General features: G+C 38.0%; 1 protein-coding gene across 7 annotated transcripts in view; it reads left to right on the top strand.

Annotated features, from left to right (window-relative positions):
• CFAP44 (cilia and flagella associated protein 44) overlaps positions 1 to 18,503 on the top strand; it is a 155,304-nt gene that overhangs the window by 59,138 nt on the left and 77,663 nt on the right. For 5 of the 7 annotated variants that reach the window (XR_010111448.1, XM_063602499.1, XM_003825105.6 and 2 more), the window contains 3 exons: positions 4,651 to 4,812; positions 6,155 to 6,400; positions 12,146 to 12,291. Coding sequence is in view for 6 of the 7 variants with exons in the window: in XM_063602499.1 (XP_063458569.1) it covers positions 4,651 to 4,812; positions 6,155 to 6,400; positions 12,146 to 12,291 (554 nt within the window). In the remaining variant the exon portion in view is untranslated. The remainder of the gene's footprint in view (positions 1 to 4,650; positions 4,813 to 6,154; positions 6,401 to 12,145; positions 12,292 to 18,503) is intronic. The other 2 variants (XM_063602503.1, XM_063602502.1) reach the window with 1 other exon arrangement.

Raw genomic sequence — 18,503 nt, 5'->3', positions numbered from 1 at the left:
ACCACCACCCTCCAGCCTGGGTGAGAGTAAGACCCCAGCTCAAAACAAACAAACAAACAAACAAAACCCCAGAAGACCTGTATAACACCATAGGCCAAATAGCCCTAACAGATGTGTTCAGAGCAGTCCACCGACAGCAGTAGAATACACATTCTTCTCAAGTGATATGGAACTTTCTCTGGGATAGATCAAATGTTGTTTTTACCACATACAATGAAGTTTTTTAAAAAAGAAAGAAAATCATAAAATATAAACTCTCTTTCTTTGAGGCTCTTGTCATTCACCTATAACATCTTTTCTTTCCACATTGCTATCATCTTCTGACTACCTGGTTGATCCTGTTTCTTTATTTGAATTTTAAGAATATGGTTGTCTTTCTCTCTAGTAAAAGTGCAAACAAGTATTCTGAATGATATTGTATTAGTCTGTTTTCACACTACTGATAAAGACATACCTAAGACTGGGTAATTTATAAATAAAAAGAGGTTTAATGGACTCACAGTTCCTCATGGCTGGGAAGGCCTCACAATCATGGTGGAAGACAAAGGAAGAGCTAAGGGATGTCTTACATGGTGGCAGGCAAGAAGAAGACTTGTGCAGGGGAACTCCTCTTTATAAATCTGTCAGATCTTGTGAGACTTATTCACTGTCATGAAAACAGCACAGGAAAGACCTGCCCCAATGATCCAATTACCTTCCACCAGGTCCCTCCCATGACACGTGGGAATTGTGGGGGCTACAATTCAAGATGAAACTTGGGTGGGGACACAGCCAAACCATATTAGATATTAACCATGTGGATAATCGATCAAACAGCATCAGACTCTGAACTTCTTGATTCCCTCATCTTCCATGATTTTTATAGTTTGCCCACACACTTTCACAGCTACCCACTGGATACTTATTACTGTGTTTTTGTTTGCTAGACCTACCATAACAAAATACAACAAAGTGGATGGCTTAAACAACATAATTTCTTTCCTTACAATTCTGGAGGCTAGAAGCCCCAAATCAAGGTGTTGGTAGATTTAGTTTCTTATGAGACCGCTGCTTGGCTTGCAGACAGCTGTTTCTTGCTGTGTTCTCACATGGTCATCTCTATGTTTGTGTTGTCTGTGTCTTAATCCCCTTTTCTTATAAAGACATCAATCATATTGGATTAAGGGCCCACCCAAACAACCCTATTTTAACTTATCTCTTTTAAAGATCTATCCCCAAAGATCTATCCCCAAAGATCTATCAGTCACATTCTGAAGTATTGAGGGTTAGGACTTCAATATATGAATTTTTTTCTGAAGGGACACAATTCAGCACATAACAACTATAAGAGCTCAAGCTTAAAAGTCAACTATTTGGGGCCAGTTATGGTGGCTCACACCTGTAATCCCAGCACTTTGGGAGGTCAAGGTGGGTGGATCACAAGGTCAGGGGATCGAGACCATCCTGGCTAACACGGTAGAACTCTGTCTCTACTAAAAATACAAAAAAATTACCCAGGCGTGGTGGCGGGCACCTGCAGTCCCACCTACTTGGGAGGCTGAGGCAGGAGAATGGTGTAAACCCATGAGTCAGAGCTTGCAGTGAGCTTAGATCATGCCACTGCACTCCAGCCTGGGTGACAGAGCAAGACTCCGTCTCAGAAGAAAAAAAAAAAGTCAACTATTTGGAAATCATCATTCTCAGCAAACTAACACAGGAACAGAAAACCAAACACCACATGTTCTCACTCATAAGTGGAAGTTGAACAATGAGAACACATGGACACAGGGAGGGGAACATCACACACTGGGGCCTGGCAGGGGGTTGGGGGCTAGGGGAGGGATAGCATTAGGAGAAATACCTAATGTAGATGATGGGTCGATGGGTGCAGCAAACCACCATGGCACGTGTATACCTATGTAACAAACCTGCACGTTCTGCACATGTATCCTAGAACTTAAAGTATAATTTTTAAAAAAGGTCAACTATTAAACTAGCCTTTACTCTGAGTTCACCCTTTGTCTTTTTGAGACAATTTATTTGCCACTCTTATCTCCAAGTAGTTCTTTCACGACACAGAGACCTGTATTTCATTCACCATTTGCTTTTCCTAACTTACTAGTTCACTCTTTTCTTCATTTCCTTCCATATCCAGCTTCAAATTTATAATTCTTTATTTCAATAATACTATGGACTGAATGTTTATGCTCCTCCTGACACTCCAATTCATATGTTGAAACCTAAATTCCCCATGTGATAGTATTTGGAGGTGGGGCCTTTGAGGTAATTAGGTCATGAGGGTGGAGCCCTTGTGAATGGGATTAGTTTCCTTATTAGGGGATGAAGAGACCAGAGTTTCTTCTCTCTGTCCTGTGAGCATACAAGAAGACCACCATCGATGCAGCAGGAAAAATGCCCTTATCAGATACTGGATCTGCCAGTCCCTTGATCTTGGACTTCCAAGCTCCTAGAACTCTGAGAAATGAATTTCTGTCATTTAAGCTACTTAGTTTATGGTATTCTATTACAGAAGCCTGAACTGACTAAGACAAACAAGGATCAATAACATTCTTCCAATGCCCTGATTTCCTTTATCCCTCTGTCTTTTCTTCATACCCATCTAGCAAAAGTCCATCTCTCAATTTCCCCAACTAATTTATATTTGCCTATAGTAATCAGCCAAAGGCTGCTGGAGATAGTTATATGTCAATGAAGATTAGCTCCTCTATAATTTAGTGATTAAAATGGCCTGGACATAATCCATGAAATCGTTCAGCAATCCTATGACATTGCTCTTATCAACTCCCTCTTTCACACATGGTGACCATTTTAGAACTTTTCTTCTCCACAAAGCTTCAAGCCTTTTGCTCCCAATTCACTCTCAGCATCACTTACATCATAGAAAAACCAGGAGCCCTCAGGCAGGAACTTTTTCATTTCCCACTACCAAATGGAAAATCCCATTTACCTCTGTATTCACCTGCTCCTCGTCCCTCTTTTGCAATAGAGAAGCTGTCTCCCTTCCTACTTAAGGCCAATTCTGCCTCTTGCCCATTTGTTTCTACTTTCTCCCAGTTTTTTTTCAATATTTTACATTATTTCTCTTTTCTGTCATAGAAATTTAATCATACCTGTTTATTGAATTGTTTCCTTCAGTATTTAAATATGTTCTTGTCTCTCCCACTTACAAAATATAACTTCCTTGATCTTATATTCTCCTCTAGCTACTACCATATTTCTCTAATCAGCCAACTTTCTCAGAAGGATTGACTATTCTCAGATTCCATTTCCTTATATATCACTCTCTCCTTTATGTGCTCTTACCTGACTTCTAGTCTCATCATTCCACCAAATCAGCTCTTCTAAAAGCACCAATAATATCCATTTAACATTTAGTTCTTATCTTTCTTGACCTCTTAGCATCATTTGATCCTGTCAATCTTTCCTTACTTTTTGAAATACCATCTCGCTTTCACTTTTGTGATACTATGCTTTGCTGGTTCCCTCTCCCACATCTTGTCATTCTTTCTCAGTCTCCTTCACTCAGTCATTGAGTATTAAGTTTCCCTAAGGCTCTCCCAATCTCTCCTCTCATTCTGTTCTTTTGCCCTAGGTGATGCCATCCAAGCCACAATTTTCTTATAAAAGCAAATGTTCCACAGGACTTTTGCACATGGTGTTTCCCTTGAGGGCTTGCTCCCTCAAACCCTCCCTTAACTCATTATATAATTATAATTTATACATTTTTTACCTTGAAGCTCAGATACCACCTTCTCTGAAAGCTTTATACAACCTACTTGTTCTTATGACACCTCTGCAGGACTTCTGCAATTAAAATTTACATTTATTTACCTGATTTGCTAAATGACAAGCTTCCATTGGAGGTAAGCTACATAATGGCAGATATTATATGTTTTTCTTATTACAAATTTATCCCTACCACTTAAGAAAATGCTGAGTACATAGTAGGTACACAACAAATAATTGTAGGATGAAATAACCAAATGAATAAACATTTCAAATAATGTATCTGTAAATATCAAGATGGAGATTTCCCATTCATGATTAAATGCATGGTTTTGAAGTCAAGAGACAGGTCTGGGCTGGAGAGATTAATTTGAAATTTAATTGCATGTAAGTGGTAATGAAGGTTGTAAGATTTCCCAGAAAATGCTTATGGAGGGAGAGAAGAGGGAAGAAGACAAAAGCCTTGGGAACATCCACGTTTGTTAAACTGAGGCAGATAGAGGATGAGCCATTAAAGTAGGATGGGACTGACTACGCCATCCACACACGCAGACTTTCCTTGGCAGTCCTAACTTTAATATCTGGTCCTTTCGGCTAACAGATTTCACAACCACATATATTCATCAGAAAATCAGAAAACATATATGAATCACATATGTTATAGCATCTATAAAGGAACCAAATGTAAATCTAATTTTAATAATTATTAATTTTTAATCACTTAATGATATAACAATAATTAGTACTATGACCATATAATAATTATTAATATACTTGACTTTTTACCAATAACTGCAGTGAGGAATTAAGTGTGTTTTAAACATGGCTAATATACATAGTAATTATATTTTTATTTATAATCTCTTTAAACTATGCTTTTAAAAATTTGCCTAAATGTAAATATGTTCAATTTTTCTTTTTTAGCCTGAAAGTACTTTACTAATTATGTGTGAAAATGGCTATATTCTTGAAGCTCCACTTCCAACCATAAAGCAAGAAGAGGATGATCATGATGTAGTCTCCTATGAAATCAAAGACATGTGCATAAAATGTTTCCATTTTTCAAGTGTCAAATCTAAGATTCTGGTATGGAATATTCCTGAAGCATTATCTTATAATAATTTCCTTTCCTTAGAATATAAAATATCCTATGTTAAGTGCTGACGGAATACACAAAAGAATAAAACATAGGCCGTGAACTTAAGGAGTTTATAATCTGGTAGGAAAGCAGCTATTAGAAGGCAGTAGTAAATAGATACTGAAATCAAAATGCAAAGAAGGAAATTTTAGGGGTCTGCAGAGGAAAAGAGAGAAGATCCTGATAGAGGGATGGGAGGAGGTCAAAGATGACTGCATGGAAGTGACATTTAGTACCTAAAGAATGGAAGGGGCCAGGCACATTGGCTCATGCCTGTCATCCCAGCACTTTGGGAGGCTGAGGTGGGAGGATCGCTTGAGCCCGGGAGTTTATGGCTGCAGTGAGCTGTGATTGCACCAATGCACTCCAGCTCAGGTGACAGAGTGAGACCCTGTCTCAAGAAAAAAAAAAATAGGGGGAATTTTGAGAGGTGAAAATAGGACGATGGCAATAAAGGCTGGAAGAACATCCCAAGAGAACGCAGAGTTGTGAGTGTTTTCAAGAAATGAGGAATAGATCAATAAAATATAGGGAGGCAATTTGTTGAAGGATGTTGCAAGAGTCTGTGACCAATGCATGGAGCTCCTTAAATGCCAGCCAAGACATTTCATTTTAGACCACTGGGATCCATTGTGAGTTTGTGAGGAGGGGATTGATGTGATGATATCATATAAGTTTGAGAGATATACCTAATGCTAGATGACGAGTTAGTGAGTGCAGCGCACCAGCATGGCACATGTATACATATGTAACTAACCTGCACATTGTGCACATGTACCCTAAAACTTAAAGTATAATAATAATAAATAAAATTAAAAAAATAGGAAGATTATTCTGAGGGGTGAACAGAATGAAGTGGTAAAAGATGGGAGGCGAAAATACCAGTGTCAGAGGGCTTTTGCAAAGGACAATTGATAGATGATGAAGGCCAAACTCACAGTATTACTGAAGTTGGAAGCAACTTTCCTTGTGGACTATTTCAGTCTACCTAATTCCTGGGTTAACAGTGATAGGCTCTAAGAGAAGTTATATTTAGCCTCTCTATTAGGAAAAAAATGACCAAATAATTTCTATAAAACCAAGATTGATGGGGGTAAGACAAAAATGAGTCATTCTAATGATTTAAAAGTTTTAATGATAAAAATATATTCTCGCATTGGTGAGTATTTTTAAATATTATTTGTTACAGAGCTGTGTATCTTCTTTCTATTTTCATTGTCATCCCTAATGGTGTAAATGAATGAATGAGTCATAATTGTTTTTATACCTACTTAATGTTTATTTTAAAAGAGATTAATAGAAATTGAAAAGAGGGAGAGACAAAGGGAGTTGAAGGAGAAAATAAGGGAAGAAAGGAGGAACAAGCTAGCAGCAGAGATGGGAGAAGATGGAGAAAAAGAATTTCAGGAGGAGGAAGAGGAGGAAGAGGAGGAGGAGGAGGAAGAAGAGCCATTACCTGAAATATTTATTCCGTCAACCCCCTCTCCCATCCTCTGTGGATTTTACTCAGAGCCAGGGAAGTTCTGGGTTTCTTTGGTAAGTAACAATGTAATAATTTTTACCTCAATCATATTTCAATATAGTTTATAGTTATTGTAACTTCATTCTTTCTTACTCTTATGTTAAGATTTCATTTATCTATTTTTTTTTTAGATTTCATTTATTAAATACTATTGAAGTCGTGAGTTTTGATGAATGAATGTGGGATATAATTGTTTTTAAATAATCTTAACATCTCTTTTATATGTCTTCTTGTGCAGATAATTGTACAGATAAATCTATAGATTATAGATTATCTATTATCTGCTTGTCAATCATACATGTTCCAGGCAGGTCAAAGAGGAGAAGGATCAAGCGTAGAAAGGCAAAAGGCTAGGGGTTTTTCCAACCAAGACTGTTGTTTTTTAATTTTGAAAAGAATAGCTTTCATGGCAGTACTATCCAGTAGACTTTTCTTACTTCTCATTATCTACAACTATGCTGTGGGGTCATATGCAAGTCTAGGAAGATAAGTGTTTTTAGATGGTCTAATTGCCACCCTGAACAAAACCAGAACTTGGCTCATAAGGAAGAAGGGAAAAATGGATATTAGGAAGAAAGTACCAGGGCCCATCACAAGGCTGTAGGAGTATATCCTCCAATTATACATTTTTTACTATTTGCTTGAAATATTCTATTGATCTACTGCAAAGCAAGATTTCCTTCATTATAATTTTGTCACAATTTTCAGTTCCCTCCACCAAAAATAATTTCATAAAAGTGTGTGTGGAAGATCATTACTAATTCATCCCTGGTCCTAGGTCTTTAGCCAGGCCAGGACACTGACTAGCCAAGGACTATTGCTGTAAGGAGTGATGAGTGTTGACTTTTTCCCTCCTCAACTTTTCCTAGAAATGTAACTTTTGTATTACTAAGGAGGCAAGGAGAAAGAAGGATAGAAAATAGCATTGGAGACATCATAGGACATCATTTATTAGTTCCTCTACCCTTTCTGCCTGTCTTCTGTGTTTTATAAAACAATTGTAAATGGCTACTATTGTATGGAGTTCAAAGGATAAAGGGATAAAGAAAACATGGTTCCTCCCTTCAGGAAGTCTTCATTTGAGGGAAAGAGGTACAGAAACAATTAATGTAACACAATGCAATAAATTTCCAGTGTCCTGGAAATATAGATGCAAAAATTACTCATTATTTAACAAACATAATTGGGAAGATTGGGAAGATTGCTTGAGCCCAAGAGTTCGAGACCAGCCTGTGTAATATAGTGAGATCCCATCTCAAACAACAACAACAAAACACAAACAGAAAACTCCACGCATATTTAGTGCTTACTCTTAGGGTTTCCAAGTAAAATTACATAGTACATACTTACACTAAAAATTATTTTTGGCTGGGTGCAGTGGCTCACACCTGTAATCTCAGCACTTTGGGAGGCCGAGGCGGGTGGATCACGAGGTCAGAAGATCAAGACCATTCTCGCCAACATGGTGAAACCCTGTGTCTACTAAAATACAAAACATTAGCCGAGCATGGTAGCAGGTGCCTGTAGTCCCAGCTACTTGGGAGGCCAAGGCAGGGGAATCGCTTGAACCCGGGAGGTGAAGGTTTCAGTGAGCCGAGATTGTGCCACTACACTCCAGCCTGGTGACAGAGCAAGACTCCGTCTCAAAAAATATATATATTTTTTTGTTTGTCTGAAATTTAAATTTAATAGATGTCCTTTATTTTCATTTGCTGAATATGACAACTTACTTATTCTGTATCAGGTATTTTTCTAAGTAATTTACTTAACCAACTATAAAATAAGTGCTGGTTTTTTTTGCATTTTATATATGAAGAAACCAAGGCATGGAAATGTTAGGCATTTTATCCGAGGCCATATAACTAATGAGAAGTGAAACTAGGATCTGGACTCAAGCAATCTGGCTCCAGAGTTCATGCCCTTAACCATTAAGCTACACTGGTGAACAAGGTTAAAAACATAGTTAACAGAGGTAGCAAAGCTTGAGTCAACAATTTGACAACTCTGTGCCTGCAGCCAAACAAATGGTGAAGAAAAACCAGTTTCATTTTGAAGTAATGACTGCAGTTCTCAAATCAATACTCACACTGCAGGCCAATTCTACTGCCCAGCCATATTCACTTTCCAAATTATTACATTAAGTCTTTCTTCTCCCCTCAAGCATTTTGTACCTTCTCTTACTCTTCAATGATAACCTCATCTCACATTTCACAGAAAAAAATAAAAGCAGATGGAATTTCCTTTTCTTGTCTCAATTAGATGTAACACCCTATAGGGATCTATATTCCTTTTGTCTGCTTTGCCTATTGTTATAATTGGAGAACAGTCTCCTGCAACTCTCCAAGGACACTGTTCCCAATGGCTCCTTGATCCCATCCCTTCTCATTTTCTCAAAAATTTTGCTCCTGAGATAAACCACTTGGTCTCCTGTATCATCAGTTTCTGTCTTTTCTATTCAGTTATTATCATGAGCATACAAACATGCTTTAGTACTAATCTTAATTTTATTTCCTTAACCTCTCTTTCCTTTTCCCCCCTTGCTCTGTTACATAAAAAGTTATTGAAAGAATCATCTGTAATCATTGGCTTAACTTATTCACCTTCTATTTGATCTTCAACCCATTCCAGTTGGGATATCTCCATCACTTCACTAATGATGACAAGCTCAGAGGTCAATTCTCTGTCCATTTGACTTTTTGGAACATTTAACAGAGTTGACCCCTCATACTTCTCAAATGCTTTCTTCTCTTGGCTTCTAAGACATTACGCTCTTCTGACCATTCCATTTCAGCCTCTTTTGCTGGCTTCTCATGTGCAGAACAAGCTTTGAAGTTTGAAATACTCCAGAGTGTGGCCTTGGGCCCCCTCTTTCTTGCTAAGATAACCACAGTCTCATGGCTTTAAATATCACTTATCTTCCAGTGAATCTCAAATATTTATTTCTAGTCCTGACCTCTCCCCTCCACTTAGACTTGTATATCCAACTTGACAATGCTCCTTGGCACCTCAAAATTAACCTGTCCAAGACATTACTTTTAAACCATACATGTCCCATACAAACCTGCTCCATCTCCATCTCAGTAAATGAGACAATCATCCACTTAGTTACTATGCCAAAACCTCGATGTTATTAAGGATTCTTCTCTTTCCTTTACTATTTGATACCCTTATATCGAAAGTAGGTCTCTTGTAAACAGTATATGGTTAGGCTTAAAAGAATCCTATAGGATTATATTTGTCTTTTTAAAAAGTACTATGTTCATTTATATTTAATGTAATTACTGATATATTTTAGTTTAAATCTACTATCTTACTAATTATTTCTATTTGTCACACTCATTCTAAATTTATTTTCTTTCCCTTTTTTTTACCTTCTATTGAGTGATTAGGTAATTTTTTCCACAGTTTTCTTCCTCTACTAGATTATTAGTTATACATTCTTTTACTATTCTTTTAGAGGTGATTTTATTTATTTATTTATTTTTATTTTTGAGACAGAGTCTCACTCACTCTGTTGCCCAGGCTGGAGTGCAATGGTGCCATCTCAGCTCACTACAGCCTCTACTTCCCAGGTTCAAGTGATTCTCCTGCCTTAGCTTCCCGAGTAGCTGGGATTACAGGTGTGTGCCAACACGCGTGGTTAAAAGGTGTAGTTTCTTCATTTTTATTTTGTTTGCAGTTCGTAGCACTCTAAATTTCAACATATCTCTTCAGTTTTAGAAAATTCTCAGCCACTATCTACCACAGTGTTGCTTCTGGCCTATCTTTTCACTCTCTTGTTCTGGGACCCTAACTTTATGTGTATTACATCCTTCTCATGTTCCGTATGTATCTTACATCATTCAAGAAGATTTTCCATCCTTTTTGTCTTTCTCCATGCTTTAGCCTATTTTTTCTGATCTCTGTTCCAGCTTCGTAACTTTTATTTTAAAGTTTGTTTTTCCAATTGCTTTTTATTGAAGTAAAAGACACATAACATAAAATTGACCATCTTAACCATTTTTAAGTGTACAGCTCAGTAGTAGTAAACGTATTCACAATGTTGTGACGTCATCACCAACATCTGTTCTACCGTCCTCCTCATCCTGTAACACTGAAACTCCCATACCCATCAAATGATAACTCCTGATTCTTCCCTTCTCTCAGCCCCTGGCAACCATCACTCTACTTTCTTTCTTATGATTTTGACTACTCTAAGTATCTCAAATAAGTGAAATTATATAGTATCTGTCTCTTTATGACTGGCTTGTTTCACTTGGGATAATTTCCCCAAGTTTCATCCGTGATGCAGCATATGTCAGAATTTCCTTTCAAGGCCAAATAATACTCCACTTTAAGTATGTACCGTATTTTGCTTATATATTCAGTCATAAATAGACATTTGGGGCCAGGCACGGTGGCTCACGCCTGTAATCCTAGCACTTTAGGAGGTCAAGGCGGGTGGATCACTTGAGGCCAGGAGTTCCAGACCAGCCTGGCCAACATGGCAAAACCGCATTTCTACTAAAAATAGAAAAAATTAGGTGGGCGGAGTGGCTCACACCTGCAATCCTAGCTACCCGGGAGGCCGAGGCAGGAGAATTGCTTGAACTTGGGAGGTGGAAGTTGCAGTGAGCCGAGATGGCACCACTGCATTCCAGCCTGGGTGTCAGAGTAAGACCCCATCTCAAAACAAACACACAAAAATAGACACTTGGATTGTTCCCACCTTTTGGCTATTGTGAATAATGCTGCTATGAATGAGGAGGGTGTTCAAATATCTCTTTGAGACCCTGCTTGAACCCTGGAAATGATTATTTCTTTCTCCATAACTCTATGAGACTGCAGATAGCTTTGTCCAGCTTCTTAGCCTCTCAGCTGCCACATATATGTAACAAACCTGCACGTGTGCACATGTACCCTGGAACTTAAAGTATAATAATAAAAAATAAATAAATAAATAAATAAATAAAAGAACTTGACAGTTGCTCCAGGGAGTAAAGCAGTGCCAAATGCCAGGCTCACTTTTGGCTTTCCCTCTTTTTTGGATCTTGCTATTTTGGTAGCTTGCCAATGCCTTCAAACACATTTACAAAATTTGTTCTGGTTGTTCTCAGTGGGAGAGTTTGGCTGAAACAATCTAGTCTGCCGTTGTCAAAAGTGAAAACTTAGTAATTTGATTTTCAGAGGTGATCATGATGTTACCTTCTCTTTCTTATTTATTCTTTTATTGTTCATAAAGTTGTTCTGACCCTTAATTTGTTTCCTATAATAAGGAATCTCAGTAATAAGGAAATTAGAGTTGGAGCAATATAGCTCTTCCAGTTGATCATTCATCTTCTCACTACATGGATAAATTTTTCTGAAATAGCCCTTTCTGGAAAATTAACAGTGTTTACAGTTACCTTAAACTGAAAACTAGCTGTAAAAACGAGGAACTGCAAAACCCTAATATTTGTTCCTGATTATTCAGAATAATGCTTGAAGAAATAAAATGAAATTCTATAGATAGGGAGTCAGAGGTGATATCTCTCTTGTATTGGCTTTCAAATGAAAACAAATCATCATGAGGTTTTTATTATAATTATATAGTTGTGTATAAATGGATAAAGGAGATGCTTTATAGAAATAATAAATCTATAATCATAGAAATTATGTAGAAGTAGATGTTTGAAAACATCTATTTTATGTTTTCAAATTTGAAATAATCAAAAAATTCTCATGCATTTATGTGTGTTATATTCAAGTACCACCTTCTATGTTACTTATCTCTTTTCTAGGGTGGCTATGATTCTGGTTTTCTATATCACTGTGAGTTCCCCCCTTGTGATGAAAGCAGTGATTTCAAAGAACAAAAAGATGAACCTATCGATGTCCGTTATCTTGCGGATACAGAGGACAATCCCATCCAAACTATCACTTTCAAGTGAGCAGTATTTCAAAAAGCTTTAAAAAAACCATATCCCGTTAGTGTCTATGCTTTTGTCCATCATGGATATTGTCAATTTTTAAAGATCCATCCAAATGAAGGGGTACTCAAAAAATATTTGGTTAAATAAATCAAATGAATAAATAAAATCAAAGCTAATACTGAAATTATATTTAAATACCCCCACCAAATATTCTGTCAGTATTTTTGTTTATCGCACAATTGAATTGTATGGATTTATATTCTGCTACCTAGGAGGATGCTACTTACATAGTCAGAAATGAAGGTTCAGGGTTACAGTTATTCTGGAGAAATCACAAATGAATCATTAGCCCTTTAATAATTGAGAACTAGGCAAATATGCCAGTTATTCTTCTGACGACCCAATATAATAGCTTCAAATTTCAAATTGGCCTTTTTTCTCTATTCTTTTGTATTAGTTTGCTAGGGCTGCCACAATAAAACACCACAGACTAGGTGGCTTAAACAGCAGAATTTTTTTTCTCACAGTTCTGGAGGCTGGAGTTCCAAGATCAAGGTGTCAGCAGGTTGGTTTCTCCTGAGGCCTGTCTGCTTAACTTATAGATATTTGCCTTCTTGCATGATCTTTTCTCTGGGTGCATGTCATCCCTTATGTTTCTGTCTGTATCCTAATCTCCTCTTCTTCTTTTTTTTTATTATTATACTTTAAGTTCTAGGGTACATGTGCACAACGTGCACATTTGTTATGTAGGTATACATATGCCATGTTGGCTTGCTGCACCTATCAACTCATCATTTAAATTAGGTATTTCTCCTAATGCTATCCCTCCCTCTGCCCCCCACTCCCCAACAGGCCCTGGTGTGTGATGTTCCCTGCCCTGTGTCCATGTGTTCTCATTGTTCAATTCCCACCTATGAGTGAGAATATGTGGTGCTTGGTTTTCTGTCCTTGTGATAGTTTGCTGAGAATGATGGTTTCCAGCTTCATCCATGTCCCTGCAAAGGACATGAACTCATCCTTTTTTATGGCTGCATAGTATTCCATGGTGTATATGTGCCACATTTTCTTAATCCAGTCTATCATTGATGGACATTTGGGTTGGTTCCAAGTCTTTGCTATTGTGAATGGTGCTGCAATAAACATATGTATGCATGTGTCCTTATAGTAGCATGATTTATAATCCTTTGGGTATATACCCAATAATGGGATCACTGGCTCAAAGGGTATTTCTAGTTGTAGATCCTTGAGGAATCGCCACACTGTCTTCCACAATGGTTGAACTAATTTACACTCCCACCAGCAGTGTAAAAGCATTCCTATTTCTCCACATCCTCTCCAGCATCTGTTGTTTCCTGACTTTTTAATGAGTGCCATTCTAACTGGTATGAGATGGTATCTCACTGTGGTTTTGATTTGTATTTCTCTGATGATCAGTGGTGATGAGCATTTTTTCATTGTGTCTGTTGGCTGCGTAAGTGTCTTCTATTGAGAAGTGTCTGTTCATATCCTTTGCCCACTTTTTGATGGGATTATTTGTTTTTTTCCTGTAAATTTGTTTAAGTTCTTTGTAGATTCTGGATATTAGCCCTTTGTCAGATGGGTAGATTGCAAAAATTTTCTCCCATTCTGTAGGTTGCCTGTTCACTCTGATGATAGTTTCTTTTGCTGTGCAGAAGCACTTTAGTTTAATTAGATCCCATTTGTCTATTTTTGCTTTTGCCATTGCTTTTGGTGTTTTAGACATGAAGTCTTTGCCCATGCCTATGTCCTGAATGGTATCGCCTAGGTTTTCTTCTAGAGTGTTTATGGCTTTAGGTCTTACATTTAAGTCTTTAATCTATCTTGAGTTACTTTTTGTATAAGGTGTAAGGAAGGGATCCAGTTTCAGCTTTCTACATATGGCTAGCCACTTTTCCCAGCACCATTTATTAAATAGGGAATCCTTTCCCCATTTCTTGTTTTTGTCAGGTTTGTCAAAGATCAGATGTTTGTAGATGTGTGGTGGTATTTCTGAGGCTTCTGTTCTGTTCCATTGGTCTGTATATCTGTTTTGGTACCAGTACCATGCTGTTTTGGTTACTATAGCCTTGTAGTATAGTTTGAAGTCAGGTAATGTGATGCCTCCAGCTTTGTTCTTTTGCTTAGGATTGTCTTGGCTATGCAGGCTCTTTTTTGGTTCTGTATGAAGTTTAAAGTAGTTTTTTCCAGTTCTGTGAAGAAAGTCATTGGTAGCTTGATGGGGATGGCATTGAATCTATGAATTACCTTGGACAATATGGCCATGTTCATGATATTGATTCTTCCTATCCATGAACATGGAATGTTCTTCCATTTGTTTGTGTCCTCTTTTATTTCATTGAGCAGTGGTTTGTAGTTCTCCTTGAAGAGGTCCTTCACATCCCTTGTAAGTTGGATTCCTAGGTATTTTATTCTCTTAGTACCAATTGTGAATGGGAGTTCACTCATGATTTGGCTTTCTCTTTGTCTGTTACTGCTGTATAGGAATGCTTGTGATTTTTGTACATTGATTTTGTATCCTGAGACTTTGCCGAAGTTGTTTATCAGCTTAAGGAGATTTGGGGCGGAGACAATGGGGTTTTCTAAATATACAATCATGTCATCTGCAAACAGGGACAATTTGACTTCCTCTTTTCCTAATGGAATATCCTTTATTTCTTTCTCTTGCCTGTTTGCCCTGGCCAGGACTTCCAACACTATGTTGAATAGGCGTGGTGAGAGAGCACATCCTTGTCTTGTGCCAGTTTTCAAAAGGAAATGCTTCCACTTTGCCCATTCTGTACGATATTGGCTGTGAGTTTGTCATAAATAGCTCTTATTATTTTGAGGTACATTCCTTCAATACCTAGTTTATTGAGAGTTTTTAGCATAAAGTGCTGTTGAATTTTGTCGAAGGCCTTTTCTGCGTCTATTGAGATAATCATGTGATTTTTGTCGTTGGTTCTGTTTATGTGATGGATTACGTTTATTGATTTGTGTATGTTGAACCAGCCTTGCATCCCAGGGGTGAAGCCCACTTGATTGTGGTGGATAAGCTTTTTGATGTGCTGCTGGATTTGGTTTGCCAGTATTTCATTGAAGATTTTTGCGTCTGTGTTCATCAGGGATATTGGTCTAAAATTCTCTTTTTTTGTTGTGTCTCTGCCATGCTTTGATTTCAGGATGATGCTGCCCTCATAAAATGAGTTAGGGAGGATTTCCTCTTTTTCTATTGATTGGAATAGTTTCAGAAGGAGTGATACTGGCTCCTCTTTGTACCTCTGGTAGAATTCGGCTGTGAATCTGTCTGGTTCTGGACTTTTTTTGGTTGGTAGGGTATTAATTATTGCCTCAATTTCAGAACCTGTTATTGGTCTATTCAGAGATTCAACTTCTTCCTGGTTTAGTCTTGGGAGGGTGTATGTGTCCAGAAATTTATCCACTTATTCTAGATTTTCTAGTTTATTTGCATAGAGGTGTTTATAGTATTCTCTGATGGTAGTTTGTATTTCTGTGGGATCAGTGGTGATATCCCCTATATCATTTTTTATTGCATCTATTTGATTCCTCTCTTTTCTTCTTTATTAGTCTTGCCAGTGCTCTCTCTATCAATTCTCTTGATTGTTTCAGAAAACCAGCTCCTGGATTCACTGATTTTTTGAAGGGTTTTTTTGTCTCTATCTCCTTCAGTTCTGCTCTGATCTTAGTTATTTCTTGCCTTCTGCTAGCTTTTGAATTTGTTTGCTCTTGCTTCTCTAGTTCTTTTAATTGCAATGTTAGGGTGTTGATTTTAAGTCTTTCCTGCTTTCTCTTGTGGGCATTTAGTGCTATAAATTTCCCTCTACACACTGCTTTAAATGTGTCCCAGAGATTCTGGTACGTTGTGTCCTTGTTCTCATTGGTTTCAAAGAACATCTTTATTTCTGCCTTCATTTCGTTATTTACCCAGTAGTCATTCAGGAGCAGGTTGTTCAGTTTCCACATAGTTGTGCAGTTTTGAGTGAGTTTATTAACCTGAGTTCTAGTTTGATTGCACTGTGGTCTGAGAGACTGTTGTGATTTCTATTCTTTTACATTTGCTGAGGAGTGTTTTACTTCCAATTATGTGGTCAGTTTTAGAATAAATATGATGTGGTCCTGAGAAGAATGTATATTCTGTTGATTTGAGATGGAGAGTTCTGTAGATGTCTATTAGATCTGCTTGGCGCAGAGCTGAGTTGAAATCCTGGATATCGTTGTTAACTTTCTGTCTCGTTGATCTAATAATGACAGTGGGGTATTAAAGTCTCCCATTATTATTGTTTGGGAGTCTAAGTCTCTTTGTAGGTTTCTAAGGACTTGCTTTATGAATCTGGGTGCTCCTGTATTGAGTGCATATATATTTAGGATAGTTAGCTCTTCTTGTTGAATTGATCCCTTTACCATTATGTAATGGCCTTTGTTTCTTTTGATCTTTGTTGGGTTAAAGTCTGTTTTATCAGAGACTAGGATTGCAACCTCTGCTTTTTTTTGCTTTCCATTTGCTTGGTAGATCTTCCTCCATCCCTTTATTTTGAGCCTATGTGTATCTCTGTAAGTGAGATGGGTCTCCTGAATACAGCACACTGATGGGTCATGACTTTTTATCCAATTTGCCAGTTTGTGTCTTTTAATTGGAGCATTTAGCCCATTTACATTTAAGGTTAATATTGTTATGTGTGAATTTGATCCTGTCATTATGATGTTAGCTGGTTATTTTGCCTGTTAATTGATGCAGTTTCTTCCTAGCCTTGATGGTCTTTACAATTTGGCATGTTTTTGCAGTGGCTGGTACCGGTTGTTCCCTTCCATGTTTAGTGCTTCCTTCAGGAGCTCTTGTAAGGCAGGCCTGGTGGTGACAAAATCTCTCAGCATTTGCTTGTCTGTAAAGGATTTTATTTCTCCTTCACTGATGAAGCTTAGTTTGGCTGGATATGAAATTCTGTGTTGAAAATTCTTTTCTTTAAGAATATTGAATATTGGCCCACACTCTCTTCTGGCTTGTAGGGTTTCTGCCGAGAGATCTGCTGTTAGTCTGATGGTCTTCCCTTTGTGGGTAACCCGACCTTTCTCTCTGGCTGCTCTTACAATTTTTTCCTCCATTGCAACCTTGGTGAATCTGACAATTATGTGTCTTGGGGTTGCTCTTTTCAAGGAGAATCTTTGTGGTGTTCTCTGTATTTCCTGAACTTGAATGTTGTCCTGCCTTGCTAGGTTGGGGAAGTTCTCCTGGATGATATCCTGAAGAGTGTTTTCTAACTTGGTTCCATTTTCCCCATCACTTTCAGGTACACCAATCAAATGTAGATTTGGTCTTTTCACATAGTCCCATATTTCTTGGAGACTTTGTTCGTTTCTTTTTACTCTTTTTTCTCTAATCTTGTCTTCTTGCTTTATTTCATTAATTTGATCTTCAATCACTGATATCCTTTCTTCCACTTGATTGAATCAGCTATTGAAGCTTGTGCATGCGTCACGAAGTTCTCGTCCTGTGGTTTTCAGCTCCAGGAGGTCATTTAAGGTCTTCTCTACACTGTTTATTCTAATTAGCCATTCATCTAACCTTTTTTTCAAGGTTTTTAGCTTCTTTGCAATGGGTTAGAACATGCTCGTTTAGCTCGGAGAAGTTTGTTATTACCAACCTTCTGAAGCCTACTTCTGTCAACTAACTCATCAAAATCATTCTCCATCCAGCTTTGTTCCATTGCTGGTGAGGAGCTGTGATCCTTTGGAGGAGAAGAGGTGCTCTGGTTTTTGGAGTTTTCAGCTTTTCTACTCTGGTTTCTCCCCATCTTTGTGGTTTTATCTACCTTTGCTCTTTGATGTCGGTGACCTACAGATGGTGTTTTGGTGTGGATGTCCTTTTTGTTGATGTTGATGCTATTCCTTTCTGTTTGTTAGTTTTCCTTCTAGCAGTCAGGGCCCTCAGCTGCAGGTCTGTTGGAGTTTGCTGGAGGTCCACTCCAGGCCCTGTTTGCCTGGGTATCACCAATGGAGGCTGCAGAATGGCAAATATTGCAGAACAGCAAATATTGCTGCCTGATCCTTCCTCTAGAAGCTTCATCCCACAGGGGCACCCGCCTGTATGAGGTGTCTGTTGGCCCCTACTAGGAGGTGTCTCTCAGGCTACATGGGGGTCAGGGACCCACTTGAGGAGGCAGTCTGTCCGTTTTCAGAGCTTGAACGCTGTGCTGGGAGAACCACTGCTCTC

This window comes from Pan paniscus, chromosome 2, assembly GCF_029289425.2.
Source record: "Pan paniscus chromosome 2, NHGRI_mPanPan1-v2.0_pri, whole genome shotgun sequence".
Lineage (NCBI taxonomy): Eukaryota > Metazoa > Chordata > Mammalia > Primates > Hominidae > Pan > Pan paniscus.
The sequence above is the reverse complement of the archived record's forward strand: the minus strand, read 5'-3'. Positions and strand labels throughout refer to the sequence as shown.